Source organism: Drosophila bipectinata, chromosome 2L (assembly GCF_030179905.1).
Source record: "Drosophila bipectinata strain 14024-0381.07 chromosome 2L, DbipHiC1v2, whole genome shotgun sequence".
NCBI classification, from domain to species: Eukaryota; Metazoa; Arthropoda; class Insecta; order Diptera; family Drosophilidae; genus Drosophila; species Drosophila bipectinata.
This window is the reverse complement of record NC_091736.1, coordinates 5925862-5941673: the sequence shown is the minus strand read 5'-3', so window position 1 is coordinate 5941673 and position 15812 is coordinate 5925862. Positions and strand designations below refer to the sequence as shown.

At 40.0% G+C, this 15812-nt stretch overlaps 5 protein-coding genes across 14 annotated transcripts; 3 read left to right on the top strand and 2 right to left on the bottom strand.

The window, feature by feature from the left end:
- Window positions 1-115: 115 nt before the first annotated feature.
- LOC108119902 (endonuclease MutS2-like) lies at window positions 116-3602 on the bottom strand. Of its 4 annotated transcripts, none has more exons than XM_070277148.1 (5): window positions 2912-3602; window positions 823-989; window positions 684-772; window positions 334-630; window positions 116-276 (listed from the first exon to the last, which is right to left on the bottom strand). In XM_070277148.1, exons 1-5 carry the CDS (start codon window positions 3583-3585, stop codon window positions 187-189), a joined length of 1317 nt encoding a protein of 438 aa, XP_070133249.1. In that variant the 5' UTR covers window positions 3586-3602; the 3' UTR covers window positions 116-186. The 4 variants fall into 4 exon arrangements, with proteins under 4 accessions (XP_070133249.1, XP_070133250.1, XP_043067393.1 ...); XM_070277149.1 differs by having other exon boundaries at window positions 334-659; window positions 713-772; XM_043211458.2 differs by lacking the exon at window positions 823-989 and having other exon boundaries at window positions 2912-3038.
- An 18-nt stretch (window positions 3603-3620) lies between these two features.
- LOC108119932 (uncharacterized) lies at window positions 3621-5764 on the bottom strand. Its single transcript, XM_017233374.3, has 5 exons — window positions 4908-5764; window positions 4679-4845; window positions 4532-4620; window positions 4163-4474; window positions 3621-4103 (listed from the first exon to the last, which is right to left on the bottom strand). The coding sequence occupies exons 1-5, from the start codon at window positions 5690-5692 to the stop codon at window positions 4032-4034; spliced, it is 1425 nt and encodes a 474-aa protein (XP_017088863.2). The 5' UTR covers window positions 5693-5764; the 3' UTR covers window positions 3621-4031.
- Window positions 5765-5863: 99 nt separating this feature from the next.
- LOC108119901 (uncharacterized) lies at window positions 5864-7179 on the top strand. 2 transcript variants are annotated; one of them, XM_043211457.2, is made up of 4 exons: window positions 5864-6216; window positions 6268-6433; window positions 6501-6525; window positions 6585-7179. In XM_043211457.2, the coding sequence occupies exons 1-4, from the start codon at window positions 5944-5946 to the stop codon at window positions 7123-7125; spliced, it is 1005 nt and encodes a 334-aa protein (XP_043067392.2). In that variant the 5' UTR covers window positions 5864-5943; the 3' UTR covers window positions 7126-7179. The 2 variants fall into 2 exon arrangements, with proteins under 2 accessions (XP_043067392.2, XP_070133252.1); XM_070277151.1 differs by having other exon boundaries at window positions 6268-7178.
- A 3867-nt stretch (window positions 7180-11046) lies between these two features.
- On the top strand, window positions 11047-13965 carry LOC108119900 (glyoxylate reductase/hydroxypyruvate reductase). 6 transcript variants are annotated; one of them, XM_043211474.2, is made up of 5 exons: window positions 11047-11165; window positions 12335-12754; window positions 12922-13259; window positions 13325-13450; window positions 13711-13965. In XM_043211474.2, the coding sequence occupies exons 2-5, from the start codon at window positions 12357-12359 to the stop codon at window positions 13827-13829; spliced, it is 981 nt and encodes a 326-aa protein (XP_043067409.1). In that variant the 5' UTR covers window positions 11047-11165; window positions 12335-12356; the 3' UTR covers window positions 13830-13965. The 6 variants fall into 6 exon arrangements, with proteins under 6 accessions (XP_043067409.1, XP_043067408.1, XP_070133417.1 ...); XM_043211473.2 differs by having other exon boundaries at window positions 11094-11165; window positions 12326-12754; XM_070277316.1 differs by lacking the exon at window positions 11047-11165 and adding an exon at window positions 11310-11327 and having other exon boundaries at window positions 12326-12754.
- A 373-nt stretch (window positions 13966-14338) lies between these two features.
- LOC122321470 (glyoxylate reductase/hydroxypyruvate reductase) lies at window positions 14339-15732 on the top strand. The gene is made up of 4 exons (XM_043211441.2): window positions 14339-14816; window positions 14929-15260; window positions 15329-15454; window positions 15518-15732. Exons 1-4 carry the CDS (start codon window positions 14419-14421, stop codon window positions 15634-15636), a joined length of 975 nt encoding a protein of 324 aa, XP_043067376.1. The 5' UTR covers window positions 14339-14418; the 3' UTR covers window positions 15637-15732.
- The last annotated feature ends 80 nt before the right edge of the window (window positions 15733-15812 follow it).

Below are 15812 nucleotides of genomic sequence, written 5' to 3'. Positions count from 1 at the left end.
AATATAGTACCATGGTTTCTTACCCTTGTAATTAAATTATACCCTTGCAGGGTAAGGGTATATATTACCCTTAAGCTGCAAACTTATTAATCAAAATTAGCTTTCATTTCTGGTTTTATATTAATGTTATTTATTTTTTTTCGGGTTAGTAAATCGTTACGAATTTAAATACCATTTGAAACCTTTTCATCCTTTCTTGTTCCTGTTTTTCTTCTTAGTATCGGATTTCCGGACAGTTTTGGAGATTTCTACCTCTGTTTTCTTCTCGTCTTCAATCTAAAATTTGTAACAATGTTTTCTCTTTCATTTTAAATATATTTAAACATTACTTACACGCTCTAACTCTTTCTGCTGAGCTATTTTATCAAGAACCTCTTGAACTCTTCTCTTAAACATTTGAACAGTTTCCTTGGCATGTTGAAGGTCGTCCTTGCACTTACTAACCCGATTACGAGTAAGTTGTACCATATTCTCCGCCAGTTCCATATCAGTATCATAGTCCTCCTGAACCGTATTGATTTGTTGTTTATAGGACTCGATTAAGATCCGATATGTGCTATTAACGCTATCCCAAACGCTCATATCCTTAGACTTCAAATGGCGAATTTTTTCAAGCTTGTTGGAGTACTCCTTAATATAATTAATATTAATAAGGTGTTCTATTGGAAATTGGTTAAGATTACCTTGCAACGCAGGTCCAAATAAAATTGACCTTGCTGTGCTTTATCATAAGTCCAATTTATTCTATATCTTGTTGATATGGGGCTTATGTCTAGAAAGTATTCTTGAGTAAATGATTTTAAATTTTAATTTTTTTCTTACAATAGATCTCGGATTGGATTTTACGGAGTTTGCGCTGTTTGTTAGCCAAATGTTCGTTATGAAACCCCTGATTCTTATTAAATTTCTCCGCATACAATCCTTTGTATATGGCCATTTGGCTTTCATATGGCAAGGCAATAATCTTGTCCACATCCTCTGTAGTGTTTCTATAAAAAAAATGATATCAAGAAAAGAAAGCTAACTTTGGGCGGTGCCGAAGATGATATCTTCAAAAACACGAAAGTAGGGTCATTTCCGATAGTTCAGTTATGTGTATATCTTCCCCAATTCTGATCCGATTCTCAAGCGGAGTACCTTAAACGATTTCTAGATCGATTCTCCACCATTCTGCATCAAAATCCTGACACAAAATATTTTTTAGATTTTTTGTCCATTTTTCCTGATGGGATCGCTTGAAAATTGAGGTTTTCCCCTTAGGGTCCACAGTGATGGCTATATCTTCCCCAATTCTGATTCGATTCTCAAGCGGAGTACCTTAAACGGTTTCTGGGCCGATTCTCCACCATTCTGCATCAAAATCCTGAGACAAAATATTTTTTAGATTTTTTGTCCATTTTTCCTGATGGGATCCCTTGAAAATGGGATTTTCCCCTATATGGCCAACAGCGATGGCTATAAATTCCCCAATTCTGATCCGATTCTCAAGCGGAGTACCTTAAACGATTTCTGGGCCGATTCTCCACCATTCTGCATCAAAATTCTGACACAAAATATTTTTTCGATTTTTTTTCCATTTTTCCTGATGGGATCCCTTGAAAATGGGATTTTCCCCTATAAGGCCCACAGCGATAGCTATATCTGCCCCAATTCTCATCCGATTCTCAAGCGGAGTACCTTAAACGATTTCTAGATCGATTCTCCACCATTCTGCATCAAAATCCTGACACAAAATATTTTTTAGATTTTTTGTCCATTTTTCCTGATGGGATCCCTCGAAAATGGGATTTTCCCCTATATGGCCAACAGCGATGGCTATAAATTCCCCAATTCTGATCCGATTCTCAAGCGGAGTACCTTAAACGATTTCTGGGCCGATTCTCCACCATTCTGCATCAAAATTCTGACACAAAATATTTTTTCGATTTTTTTTCCATTTTTCCTGATGGGATCCCTTGAAAATGGGATTTTCCCCTATAAGGCCCACAGCGATAGCTATATCTGCCCCAATTCTCATCCGATTCTCAAGCGGAGTACCTTAAACGATTTCTAGATCGATTCTCCACCATTCTGCATCAAAATCCTGACACAAAATATTTTTTAGTTTTTTTTGCATTTTTCCTGATGGGATCCCTTGAAAATGCGATTTTCCCTTAAAGGGCCCACAGCGATGGCTATATCTTCCCCAATTCTGATCCGATTCTTAAGCGGAGTACCTTAAACGATTTCTGGGTCGATTCTCCACCATTCTGCATCAAAATCCTGAGACAAAATATTTTTTAGATTTTTTGTCCATTTTTCCTGATGCGATCCCTTAAAAATGGGATTTTCCCCTAAGGGGCCCACAGCGATGGCTATATCTTACCCAATTCTGATCCGATTCTCAAGCGGAGTACCTTAAACGATTTCTAGATCGATTCTCCACCATTCTGCATCAAAATCCTAAGACAAAATATTTTTTAGATTTTTTGTCCATTTTTCCTGATGGGATCCCTTGAAAATGGGATTTTCCCCTAAGGGGCCCACAGCGATGGCTATATCTTACCCAATTCTGATCCGATTCTCAAGCGGAGTACCTTAAACGATTTCTAGATCGATTCTCCACCATTCTGCATCAAAATCCTGAGACAAAATATTTTTTAGATTTTTTGTCCATTTTTCCTGATGGGATCCCTTGAAAATGGGATTTTCCCCTAAAGGGCCCACAGTAATGGCTATATCTTCCCCAATTCTGATCCGATCCGACCTTAAACGATGCATCGATTCCCCCACCGATTCCCCATTATATACTGTTTGCAGAGGAAAGAAGAGTGTATGCAAAGATTGAAGTAGATAGCTTTAAAACTGAGAGACTAGGTCGCGTAGAAACAGACAAATGGACAACTCAGGACAAGTGCAAGTTCTTACTTACGAGATTGCATCATTAAAAGTAGTCAGATTGTTAAAATTTGGATCTGAAGATACGTCGGAAATTAGGACATCTACCAATCGTATAACTTCTCCCAGATCGACATAGAATTTAAGTTCATCTAAAGTAACTTGTGATTTATCCTCTTCAAAAATATCAATATACACGGAGCTATGTTGCTCTTCGAATCGCCTCAATTTCTCCTTGTAGCACCATCCAAATATCGTATTAGTGGGATCGGTGCCCTCCGGCGGTATATCCCGCATTACATTTAGTAGCTCTCTTAGTTGCATCAACTGGAATATTACGCATACGCTGCTAAAGTCGGAAATTAGATTTTGGAATCGAGTTTTAAACATGAGAGTAGTTGCAAATATTGAATCCCGCTGTCGCTGGGAAAGACTCGATTTAAAAAGCGACGTCATTCGATTCATATACACAGTGGCACGAGCCGCATAGTCAACTCTGTACAGCATTGCATCGAAAACTTCATGCTCTTGTAAGGTATCTCTTGTTTTAAGATCCTTTGAACCGGGCATCCCATCCGTAACATTGACTTTTTTCGGGATTGCTTCTTTTTCTGGTAGGATTTTCTTAAGATAGGCATCGTGGCAATATTCCGAAGGTTTAGTTGGCAGCGGAAAAAGTTCCATAATTTCCTCAATGTGTGACTTCATAACGCTATTGTGTATTGTGTCTTGTGGTTAGTGTCTTTTATTATCCTTTTTTTTTGGTTTTTTCTGCAGGATATATAGTGTTGTCTAGTGTTGTAGTGTTTTGTGTGGTTTAAGATATACTGTACATTATTCTGACATTTTTCACAAGGTTTAAATATTTTTCAATTGTTTTTTTTAAAGTTTTTTTTGTTTAAATAGTGATGTTGACCCACTTTTGATTATCCCAAAAGTATGCAATATTTTTAGATGGAGTAAATTTCTTTATTATCGTTTAAAATTAACACACGTAGTTTCATGTTATCCAAATAGGTCTTTTAAAGACATTCTTAGTTATACTTGATATTAGTCCTTTGCCCTTAAGGCATCACTTCAAAAATTTAAAAGTTGTATGAATCGTGAGTAAAAAGTTATGAAAGTACTCCAAATATATGAATTTGGTTTCAGTTTTAACCTTTCTTCTTTTTACCCTTTTCGGGCTTGACAGGGACTTGCTGAGATGGTCTTTTGGAAGGTCGAGCCTGTGGAAGAAATTTAATTAAATGGCATTATACTTAGTTAAACCAATTATTATATGTACCGCTGATAGTCGTGCCCTTTCAGCCTCCTTTTCTTCAGCTATTTTATCGCGGACCTCTTTGGTTTTCCGTCTAAACATTTCCACCTTATCGATGGCCATTTTCAGGTCCTCCTTGCATTTGTTGACGCGATTGCGAGTGGCCTGCACGATGTTCTCAGCTGACTCCATGTCATCATCGTAGGCTTGTTGGACCTGATTGATGCGCTTTTTGTAGGATTCGATCAGGTAGAGGTATTCATATGTGACACTCTGGCGCACCCGGTTATCCTTTTCGGTTAATTCGGCCAGCTTTTCCAGCTCATCGGTGAAAACCTATAAAAGGTACTTTAGAATAGATAATACAAACATATATTTTATTAAAGGACTAACCTTACAATGTAAGTCGTCTTTGAATTGAAATTGTTCCTTCTTATCGTAGGTCCAATTCACTCTATATCGAGTCTCCACCGGCATGATGTCTACAAGGAACATTATATATTTTTTAATAAATAAGCAATAAAATATTTATAAACTTACAGTCGCTTTGAAAACGTTCTTTTTTTAAGGCAATCTGCTTGGCTTTCAAAAGAGGATTTCGAAACCTCCCTTCCTTATTCTGATTTTCCGCAGCCAAAGCATCATGTTCGGCCATTACAGTTTCATATGGCAAAGCAATTATCTTATCAATGTCCATGGTGGTGTCACTAAAATAAATTAAAACATACAAGTTCTTCAATTACATAAAAGGCTGATAATAAGCTCCTACGTAAGATGTTCCATAAAGCCACGGGGAGCACACAGATCCCTGTCCCTGGTCACATCGTTAAGCAGTATCCGTACCAGTCGAATTATCTCGGTTAAGTCCACGTAAAACTTAAGGTCATCCAGTGTTGTTTGAGGTTTGTTTTCCTCTAAAATATCTATATATACTGTAGCATTTTGTTCCTTGAATCGCTTCAAATTTTCCTTGTAACACCAGACGAAAATTGTATTATTGGGATCAGTGCCAGCTGGGGGATGCTCTCTCATCACGTTGAGGATTTCCTGGAGCTGGACTAGCTGATAGATGACGCAAACATTACGAAAATCGGATATCAAATTGCGAAACCGGGTCTTGAACATTTGAGCCGTTTTAAAGGCCGATTTGCGCTGATCCAGGCTAAGAACGGACCGTTCAGTGGATCGCCTGGCCATCATGGTGGCCCTGGCCATATACATAGTTGCCCGGGCCTTGTAGTCAGTCGAATATAGATTGGCCAGGAAGTTCTCGTTTGCATTCTCGAAGGTAAACTCCATTTCACCCTCATCGTAAGTAGCCTTCCGGTCTGGCCGCTTCTCCAAAGCAAATGGAGCCAGCAACTTGCTGATGAACGCGTCATGACACATATGCGGCGGCTTCTCCGGCAATGGAAACAGGGCCATCACCTTCTTCATGTACTCCTTGTACGAATATTTTTTGACCTCGGGCTTCGGTTCTTCTTCATCTTCATTGTCATCGTCATCGTGAAAAAAATCGTGCATCGAGGAACGGAACAATAAGTCGTTATCCATGTTTTATGTTTCTGATATTTCGTATAATTGTGTTATCATGTGTAAGTTGGATCTGTCACTGAAATTTTAAACCAAAGTATGATACAAGTCGAGATACAATTTTTGAAATATATTTAAAAAGTAGGCTTTGAAAATACAGTTTGTATGGCATTAGTTTGAGTTTCCGTAGGAGAGCTCAGATATCATACGTCTATCATACGGTCAACAACAGTCAATCAATTTTGTCCACATTTTCACTCACAACTTACTTTATGTATTTGATTTTGTTTTTCATAACGCTTTCTTGGCTTTTTCTGTATAAGTTTTCAAAATTTTGTGGTATTGAAATTTTAAGTTGTATAAAGCAGTATAGAGGTAGGAGAAGAATGGAGGCAGAGTCAGGTTCGGGATATGAGAAAGATACCATGAAGGTTCTTACTGATACCACCAAGGATGATACTTTAAATGGTATCAAGAAACCCATGAAAGATGTGGCAATGAAAGTCACAACTGTGACCAGAGATGTCGCTACCAATACTAATGAGGTAAGTTTAAAAAATGTATTTGCAAGAACACCTTTTTACTGATTTTTGCAGCCAAACAAGATAAAGCCAGTTGCTCGAGTGGAGCCCCTTCTACGCAGCGAGGAGTTCAAAACCTCCAGTGTAGAGACGGATATATCCCCCAGAATTGTAGCCGGTCCAGATATGCCTGCCCCGATTTACGTAGCAACTCTGTTGTCTACCGATCCGGCTTCTTTAAGTACTTCTGACATGCCCCACTATTTACAACTGTTCCATCCGGATAGATCAAACATTATCTATTCCAGCGATGCTCCTGAACGGAATATTCACGTGATTAGCTACATCTGTATATTAATAATCACTACCTTGCACCGCTTCAACCGCCGCAGGTTTTGGGAACCCAGCAATGCGGCAAACCGCCGCATACTGCAACAGAGTTTCCGCTCCATACTATGGCTACTGAGAAATCTGACCACCGCGTATTCTCGCTTCTTTGGCAGTAGTCACACGGAAATGGAAGGATTCCGAAAGTTACGTTCGATTTACATAAAGACACGTCGCATTAGACGCATGTTTGGGCGATTAAAGGTGGCTTGGTACCAAAGAACAGGCCATGAGAACAGCGATGCCGAAAATGATGGCGACGAGGATGACTCGGGGGCGGAGTATGCTCCAGCTAGGTACAATAAACATGTAAACATAGTTCGGGCTATAAAGCGATACATGGAAATGGTGTTACGAATGAGATCTTCGGAGGAAACTATACCTTTCAAGCTGGATGCCACTAATCCGTTAATAGAGATCGTGATAGACGAGTTTGCATCTTTTCGGGAACAGGCTTTAGGTGCATATTCGGGTTCCAACCGTCCCAGTGACAATTCAGCAGACCCCCTATTTTTTTTAGATCTTCTAGATTTTTCACAAATCTAGACCTAAAACCAAAAAATGGCTAGTACAATAAAGGAGACCTATTGTTGAGTTTAATTAAAATCTTTGTAAGGAATATAAAGTGCCTTATAGTGCTCTTCCGGCCCAGTGACCCCGATCGTGTTCCCAATTCGCAAAGCGCCAAATGCAGCAGTGAACAAAACACTGACTGACATTCCCATAATTATCCCATGTGGTAAGCAACGGTAGCGGTGGCAACACCAAACAGCAAACAGTCATGTGAATTACGACCCGTGCCTGATGTCAGTCAGTGTTAACATCATTACATGCAGAAGGAGAAGGGGAGCTTGCTGCGTCACTGTAGCAACTGTAAATTAAGCAGAAAGTTGTTTTGCCAATGAGGGAAAGTTTCAAAGACTACGGTATACCTTATAAATAATTTAACATTTATTTCAATGGCTTACAATTAGTTTAGAAGTGCTCGTTTTTTGCATCACTCATACGCAGAGTGGGCTTACCTTCAAAGACCTCACAAAGGTAAGTTTCTGTAAAAACAAATATTTTATGAATATATAAGTAAATCAGGTATTAAATAACATACACATAAGCAGAAATACATAAGCTTTATTAAAATAAAAAGGGTTTGTAATACGCGTCGAATAAGTAACATTTCTAAAAACTTTTGAAAACAACTTTTTAGTGCTATTTTACATTTTAAAATTAAATTAAAAAAATTAACAGAATCATAAACTAAAACAAATATTTAACAAACAATTACATTCAACAGAGTATACCCCCAACTATTAAAGGGTGTGCAAACAAAGGGGGGCCCTACATATGCACATATGGAAATACATACATAAATATGTATGCATAACTCAAATGCATGTGCGCATCAACTCCCACGCTCTCTGACTCTTCAGTCACTTTTCAGTTTGGGGCTCACCTGAGCTCCCTCTCTTTTGCCAACTTACGCTCCCGCTCTCACGCTAGTGTGGCTCAACACAGTGCTGAGTTTACTGTAGGCACCGCCACTGACTTGGGGCTCTCCCGCATACTCACACTCTTTCCTACTCACACACATGGGGGGCTTTCGTTCACTCGTTTTGGGGCCACTCTCTTCTTGCGGCGACTCTTTTGCTGCCTTGTATCTCTGTTCGCCTGTTCCCTCGTATCGCGTAGAGGGACCTGCCTCAATGTTGCGCGTCGATTTTAGGGAGCCTACACCATAAAAATCGGCGACGCTTGGCCACTTTTTTTTTGTCTTTGGAACTTCCCCTGTCCCAGACGGAGCTCCCCACAGCTACATTTTTCTTCAGCCGTGGGAGTTGGGTGGAGTGAGGGCGCTTGCGCGGAGTGCGACGCTTTGCAGCTTTGTCGCTCGGCCGCCATTTGTGATTCCCGCTGCCATGTCGCCAAATATGAAGCTAGCAGAAGCCACTGCAAGGAGGTTGCAAATGTTGAGTGTTGGATGCTGCTTAGATGCCAGCAACTTGCCCTTGACATTTGACCTTAACCCGTCGGGATTTTGGATGGAATAATACTGTTGGAATATTTTATTTTTATAACTTCAATGCAAAATCGTCAAAATATTTTCAAAAATTACAGTTTTGACAAAAGTTGTCTAATCAGGGTTAAGCCTTATGATGCAGCAGTGAGATCAAGAGCTTTGTCTGCCTCCACACCATGGTAGTTATGTGTGTACATACATACATATGTATGTATTTTCACCGTTATTGTCTGTCCCGCTTTCTTTTTTGCCCATTTTTTTTTTATTCACTTGTCTACTTTCAACGATTTCTGATTGCTTGTTTGCCAAACCGCAGTCAGTGCTGGTAATGCCGGCGGCAGCGGACGTAACGGTAAATGACAATGCCCCACCGACGACCACAACGAAGCGACGCGACTCCGGCGAGCGAGCTCCATCGCCGACGGTCGCATCTGATAGACAGCTGTCTCCCGGTTACGTCAGTCAAAATGACGCATCGTGTTTTGGTAACAGGAAAGCATGAAAGCCACAAAGGCGCCCAATATGCGACGCCGATTCTGTCGCTGGAGCTGCTGGCGGCAAGAAAATCACCACGAAACAAAAGAACAAAGCCGAACACAGAAAAAGAAGAAGAATATAAAAAAGAAAATAAACACACGACCCAACAGCGACACGACAACAAAAAAATCCACCCTCGCTCCATGCGCTTGTTGGTATCTCGTTTCCTTTTCAATTAAGCTAAGTGCAGTGTCTGCCGGGCGAGAGAGTGAGATGGGGAGTGTTGAGTGGGTGTTGGGGTTGAATGGCGGTGGAGCCCAGCACTTTTCGTGCGACAAATCCAAAATTCTTGCGCGCCCTAAGCTACAAACCAAAAGCAACAGTCTCCCCAGTGGTGTAAATTGCATTGTCAGTTAAAGTTGCCGCTTTTGGTGGCAGTGGTTACAAAATAAAACTTTTAGCTGGAAATTTTAAAACTACAAAGGACTAAAATGTACAGTTATAAAGATTACTCTTTTTAATACAAAAACTTGACGTTGTGGCAACTCTGCGTATGAGTGATAAACCGGAAATGACCAACGAAACCATTTTTAATATGTTATTTAAATGAATTACTTTATATTCCTTAAAAGAGGGACTGTTCTCTTATGAATTGTAATTGTTTAAGAGTAAGAAATAGAAGAAATAATAGGTCTACTCAACAGAACCACGAACTCTGCTCTCCAGAATAAAATTTTTGTTGCCTACTTTTGGGCGTACTTTACTAGAAAGTAGATTTATGTGAAGATTAATAATATTTTTAATAAAAAGACAAAAAAAAGCGATTTGAGAAGAAATCATTATTATTTATAATAGAAATTTTAAATATGTATGTACCTTATCTCTCTTCCTAAAATATTCTGTAAGTAATTATACGCCACAAATGCTCCAAATGATCAGCACTGATGGCGTCGCAAACGCCAACGCCAATGATTCTTGCTGCCGCTTTCACACAAAAGCCAACAAAAGATACCACAAAATAAAAGGAGGTGGGGAAGGTGGGGGAGAACGGCAACCAAGAGGGCCAAACCCAACTGTGTGGCCGAGGGCCTGCGGCGTCTGTAGTATGTGTGTTGGCCATCTCTGAGCGCCTGCTGCTTTGCGGACAAAATTTGAGCAGATCCGCTCACAAAAAAACGGCATTATGTACGGAACTATGAAATAGTAATGGGCGTAGGTTCCACAGCGTTCCAACCGCCGGCTCCACTGGCTCCAGTGGCTCCACCGCAGCGTCAGCGGTGCCGGTGGTGCCCATTCCAATTGGAAATGGCATGCGAACGCGCACACCGCTCATATGGGAAAAGTCCCCAACTGGTATTTCGAGCAGGCGCGCATGTTTCCCAACTGCTCACTCCCCCAAAGAGTTTCGATGGGGATTCATTTGGTTCTTTGTATGTACGTTTCACTCCGATAAGAAGCGATGACACAATGCGGCGAGATAAGCAGCTAGAAAGAGAACGAAAATGCAGGGCCGGGAAAGAGATGGCAGAAGAGAGTGTGCACCGAAAGATAGAGAAAGAAAATCACAGGTATAAGGTTTAATCAGAAAGTCACTGATCGTGAGGATGATAGCTGCGGGGTCTATACATATGTACATGTATATAAGTATGTAACTCTAATATTTATTTATTAAAATTTAAAAAATATGATTTTATTTATTAGTTTTATTTTTTTGTTTTTTTTTTCATGTTTTAATGACGGTTTTGGATTAATCTATTATATGGTTCCGGATTAATCTATTATAATATTGTTTCACAATGCCGACAAATATTAAAAACATAGCTATAATATTTTATTTAATTTATCAAAACATAAATAGTTGCCAAATAATTTAAAAAAATATATATATTTTTCATATAGTTATGATCAATAGTTAATCTCCAATTACTTTACACATTTTTTGACGTTACTCCCATATTGTTTTTACCCCTTTTTTTAGAATCTGATAATTTGGCGATATGATTGGGTCGCTATATAAAGGTATAGCTTTGGGCAACGATCATTCAGTCGTGCGGCAAGCTCAGAGCAGTATAGTATTCTAATTTCTAATTTCACGGTAAGAGAAATAAAAGAGAACATTTTGAAAGATTACACATCGCGAGTACTTGCAAAAAAAAAGCTTTCCCTCCCATGGGGTCTCCAATAAACATTTAGTTCTGTTTATTCTCCGCGCGAGTTTGGTGGCAGAGAACAAATAAATTTAATAAAAATAATAATAGTAATGCCATTAATTAGAATATTTTTTCTCTTCCAATTTGTGCTTTTGTAAACCCCCCCAAAAATTTAAGAGAGTTTCAGTGAGAGATAGTTTTTAACTTTTTATGACATTGAACATGAATTGTAATTAATATCAGATTTCCGTGGGTTTTTTCCACTTTCCTCATAAAAAGTTTTGCCAAAAAGCATCAAATTGTCAAAATTGTTGATGGAATTCTGTGTCGTGGGCAAGTGATTAGATGTGAACATATCTAGAAGGTTTTTGTGTTTTGGAATTTCGCAATAAATCTATGGGGGCCTCAAGTGGTGAGATAGTGTTGAGTAGTCAGAAAGTCGTACGTTTAACCCTTTTGACTTTGGTCGTGTTTTTGTGAAGATATTCCCGGTATAATATTATTTTATTCAAAAGTTTTTTCAAAGAATCAAATATGCTTAGAAAATATTGTCATTTAAAGTTTTTTTTGTAAAGGAAACTAATTGATTTCTAATATAATCAGGTTCTTGAATTTTAATTATTAAAATTTGAAGCCTCAATAAGTTAAAAACTCATATCTTAATTACTTTAAAAATAACCCAAACTTTGACTTAATTTTAAAATGCTCCCCTTGTTCAAACCTCGTCTCTAAATATAAAACTTCTCAAACCAGTTGTGCGTCTTATAAACTTTAGAAGAGAATTTAAAACTGCCGAAAGGTTTAAGAATATTTACAAAAATATACACACACATATAGGAAATACAAAAGAGACTGAGCGCGGATCAGAATGCTGAACAGGTTCATTGGTTTATCGGCGACTATTGCGGCTCGCAGCAGCCGCAGTGGCTTTCTGCCTGCGTCGCTTTTAAAAGCTGGGTTCGTATTCCGCCTTTGAGTTTAGTTGCTCTCCAAACTCGACTTCGATCGCAACGCCCCACAAATATTCGAATATGAAATCGCTTGTGTTGCCACTGATTGTGGCATTGGCCATTGCCAGCTGTAGTAATGCCTCCCTTTTGCGCAGGGGCAGCAGGAATCAGAATCAAAACAAGACCATGTCCACTGGTAAGGCTTTCAAGGTCCTGGTGACCCATCCCGAGGTGCCCCAAGAGGGCATTGATCTGCTCAAGGAGAACTGTGAGGTCATCCTGGTGAACAGTGTCCCCACCGATCGGGCGGAGCTCCTGCAGAAGCTGCGTGGTGTCGATGGTGTCCTGTGGGGCGGTCATGCTGCTCTCAACGCCGAGGCTTTGGATGCCGCTGGTCCTCAGTTGAAGTCCATCTCCACCATGTCGGCTGGCATCGATTATGTGGATGTTCCGGAGCTGAAGAAGCGCAAGATTCCATTGGGACACACACCCACAGTTCTCAACACGGCTGTCGCTGACTTGGCAGTGGGTCTCGTCATTGCCGCCAGTCGTCGTTTCCACGAGGGACGCAAGAAGATCGACAAGTGAGTTAATATTATTTTTAGGATTTTACTTTAATTTTTCAAATAGTAAACAAATCTAATCAAACTTTGAGAAAGTAACCTAATCTTGTTTTTAAAAATGTTCGATTTTTGACATAAAACCCAAAGAGGGTTTATAAACCTCTATTTATAAAATATCCTTCATTTAGTGACCAATGGGAGAACTACCACTTGAACTGGCTTCTGGGCCAAGACATTCGTGACTCCACCGTGGGTTTCTATGGCTTTGGCGGTATTGGCCAGGCTATTGCCAAGCGCCTTTCCGGCTTCGACATTGATCGCGTCCTGTACACCACCCGCCGTCGTGTTGCCAAGGAAATCGAGGAGGAGCACAATGCCAAGAAGGTCGACTTCGATACCCTGCTAGCTCAAAGTGACTTCATTGTCATTGCCTCGCCCCTGACCAAGGATACCGAGGGCGTGTTCAATGCCACCGCCTTCAACAAGATGAAGGAGACCGCCGTGCTGGTCAACATTGCCCGAGGAAGTAAGTTGGAAGCCCTTTAGTTATACACACATCTTCTAATAACTCATGGTTCTTGTCCCTCAAAGAAATCGTCAACCAGAACGACCTTTACGAGGCCTTGAAGTCCAACCGAATCTTCGCCGCTGGCCTGGACGTCACGGATCCGGAACCCCTGTCGCCCACAGACAAGCTGCTGACACTTGACAATGCCGGTAAGTGGAATGGGGGGTAATCAAACTAAATTCGGTTTATTGATATCACCCTGTCCTGCTTTTGAGGCCCCCACCTTGGGTAGCATTCCTTATCAATTTTTGTGATTTCTTCTTATCTGCTTGGTAGTTGACATGGTCTGGGAGTATTTTGAGAGATTTTATTAAGGTTTTTTGAAGGTTACAATAAAAAAAAAGACCCAAACCGAGTAAAAGTGACCACTTTAACCTTTAGCTTAATTGAATTTTTTGTTCACTTTCAGTTATCCTGCCCCACATTGGATCTGCCACCAAGCGAACCCGCGCCGACATGGCCACCATTGCCGCCCACAATGTTCTCCGCGGCCTGGCCGGGGAGCCCATGCTGTCGCCCGCCTACTAGGAAATTCAAAATCAAATTCCAATGGAAATTTGTGTGGGAAACCAGACCAGCCAGGTGTGAAAGGCCACCAGGCCACCAGTGGCCTTGCCATGTTTGTAAATGTGAAAATAAAAAACTATTTTAATTACAATAGAAACCAGAGTGCACTTAAGCCAAGAGCTTAATTAACATAGAGGCTTTGGGCTTGGAATATTATTTTTAAACAATTATTTTCAGTTCACTTTACATAGAAAAAAATAATTATTTTGTTTCAATTATGCCAAAACTATTGCCAGTTATTTTTTAAATTTTTATTTAGGGTTGAATTAAATTCATAAACAAACAAAAGGATCTTTTGGAAGAGTGCCATGACAACCATAATAATAAACAATTAAGCTTACTATGAATATTTCCTGAATATTTGCGAGCAAATAGTTTCTAGCTTAAGAGAGTTTTCCCACCTTAAGAGCATCATAAGTTCAGAGAGAACTGGCGAAAGCTTGAGGTTTATTTTCGGTTGGAAAATTTTCCACTAAACAGTCAAGTGTTTAACGCTGAAACTGACTGGTGATAGTTCTGTAAAGGAATATATATCCTATATATACACGCCATGTCCCGTCGTGCCTTCAAAGTTCTCGTCTCTCATCCAAATGTACCGCCACCGGCTCTGGAACTACTTAGATCCCGTGGAGCCGAGACCATTATCTGCCAGAGTGTGCCCCCCTGCAGGGAGGAGATCCTGCAGAAAGTTCCCGGTGTGGATGCCATCTACTGGGCCCACTATCAGGCCCTAAATGCCGGAATTCTGGATGCTGCCGGTTCGCAGTTACGTTGTGTCAGTACCATGTCATCGGGGATAGATTTTGTGGATATTCCGGAATTCAAAAAGCGACAAATTCCACTTGGGCACACCCCTGGGGTGGTCAAGAATTCGGTGGCTGATCTGGCAATTGGATTGATGATTTCCGCCGGTCGTCATTTTCATGCTGGACGCACTGAAATCGAAAGGTAAGAAGTTGAAAAACAGCTGCTTGCCACAGAGAGAGCTTTTGGCATAAAAAGCTACACTGATAAGGGTTGTCAAGTTGCTGAAATATATTCAAAATATCTCCCTCACTAGATCCCAATGGAAAACGGAGCAAATAAACTGGATGATGGGCCAGGAGATTCGTGATTCGGTGATCGGTTTCTTTGGATTTGGTGGCATTAGTCAGGCCATTGCCCAGCGGTTGCAGAGCTGGAATGTGGCTAAGATTATCTACCACACCCGGACGCGTAAGGAGAACGATGTCGACTACAAAGCTCAGCATGTGTCCTTTGAGCAACTTTTGCAGGAAAGCGATTTCTTGGTGGTAGCTGCTCCTCTGACCAACGAAACTAGGGACAAGTTCAATGGCAAGGCCTTCGAGTTGATGAAAAAGAGTTCGGTTTTCGTTAATGTGGCTCGTGGTGGTAAGTGTTCTTGAATATTTATTTAAAAAATATATTTTTTATATTAATGATAATAAATCTTGTTATAGGCCTTGTTAACCAACCCGATCTTTATGATGCTTTGACTACTGGAAAGATTTTTGCCGCTGGATTGGATGTTACCACCCCAGAACCACTGCCCGCTGATAATCCACTTTTAACTCTACCGAATTGTGGTTAGTATAAATTATATACAAATTTTAAATTAGTATTTATATTAATTTAAACATGTATTGTAGTTATCCTTCCCCATATGGGCACTCAAACCTGGAAAACCACCACCGAAATGAGTCTTCTGGCTGCCAATAATATTATTAATGCCATGGATGGAAAACCCATGGTGAGACCTGCATATTAAAAAATGAATTTATTAAATAAATAGAGAAAAAGGAACAAATTTGTACATTTACAGAAAATATTTTGTTAATAAAATATATACATAACTATAGAAAAACATACCTCTTTGACTATACTGCTCTTACTAGTGTCTTATAGTAGTTATTTTATAAACTGACAGTTGTTTAATTTTCCGAC

Excerpts from the sequence above, each read along its gene's own strand:
- LOC108119902 (XM_070277148.1), bottom strand. The coding sequence starts at position 3,585 with ATGAAGTCACACATTGAGGAAATTATGGAACTTTTTCCGCTGCCAACT. Across the intron at positions 773-822 it reads AATCCAATCCGAGATCTATT|ACATAAGCCCCATATCAACA; the intron begins GTAAGAAAAAAA and ends AATACTTTCTAG. Across the intron at positions 277-333 it reads AGCAGAAAGAGTTAGAGCGT|ATTGAAGACGAGAAGAAAAC; the intron begins GTAAGTAATGTT and ends TACAAATTTTAG.
- LOC108119932 (XM_017233374.3), bottom strand. The coding sequence starts at position 5,692 with ATGGATAACGACTTATTGTTCCGTTCCTCGATGCACGATTTTTTTCAC. Across the intron at positions 4,846-4,907 it reads GGCTTTATGGAACATCTTAC|TGACACCACCATGGACATTG; the intron begins GTAGGAGCTTAT and ends AATTTATTTTAG. Across the intron at positions 4,475-4,531 it reads AAGACGACTTACATTGTAAG|GTTTTCACCGATGAGCTGGA; the intron begins GTTAGTCCTTTA and ends TACCTTTTATAG.
- LOC108119901 (XM_070277151.1), top strand. The coding sequence starts at position 5,944 with ATGTATTTGATTTTGTTTTTCATAACGCTTTCTTGGCTTTTTCTGTAT. Across the intron at positions 6,217-6,267 it reads TCGCTACCAATACTAATGAG|CCAAACAAGATAAAGCCAGT; the intron begins GTAAGTTTAAAA and ends TGATTTTTGCAG.
- LOC108119900 (XM_017233315.3), top strand. The coding sequence starts at position 12,089 with ATGCTGAACAGGTTCATTGGTTTATCGGCGACTATTGCGGCTCGCAGC. Across the intron at positions 12,178-12,325 it reads GCGTCGCTTTTAAAAGCTGG|GGGCAGCAGGAATCAGAATC; the intron begins GTTCGTATTCCG and ends CCTTTTGCGCAG. Across the intron at positions 13,260-13,324 it reads GGTCAACATTGCCCGAGGAA|AAATCGTCAACCAGAACGAC; the intron begins GTAAGTTGGAAG and ends TGTCCCTCAAAG.
- LOC122321470 (XM_043211441.2), top strand. The coding sequence starts at position 14,419 with ATGTCCCGTCGTGCCTTCAAAGTTCTCGTCTCTCATCCAAATGTACCG. Across the intron at positions 14,817-14,928 it reads GGACGCACTGAAATCGAAAG|ATCCCAATGGAAAACGGAGC; the intron begins GTAAGAAGTTGA and ends CTCCCTCACTAG. Across the intron at positions 15,261-15,328 it reads CGTTAATGTGGCTCGTGGTG|GCCTTGTTAACCAACCCGAT; the intron begins GTAAGTGTTCTT and ends ATCTTGTTATAG.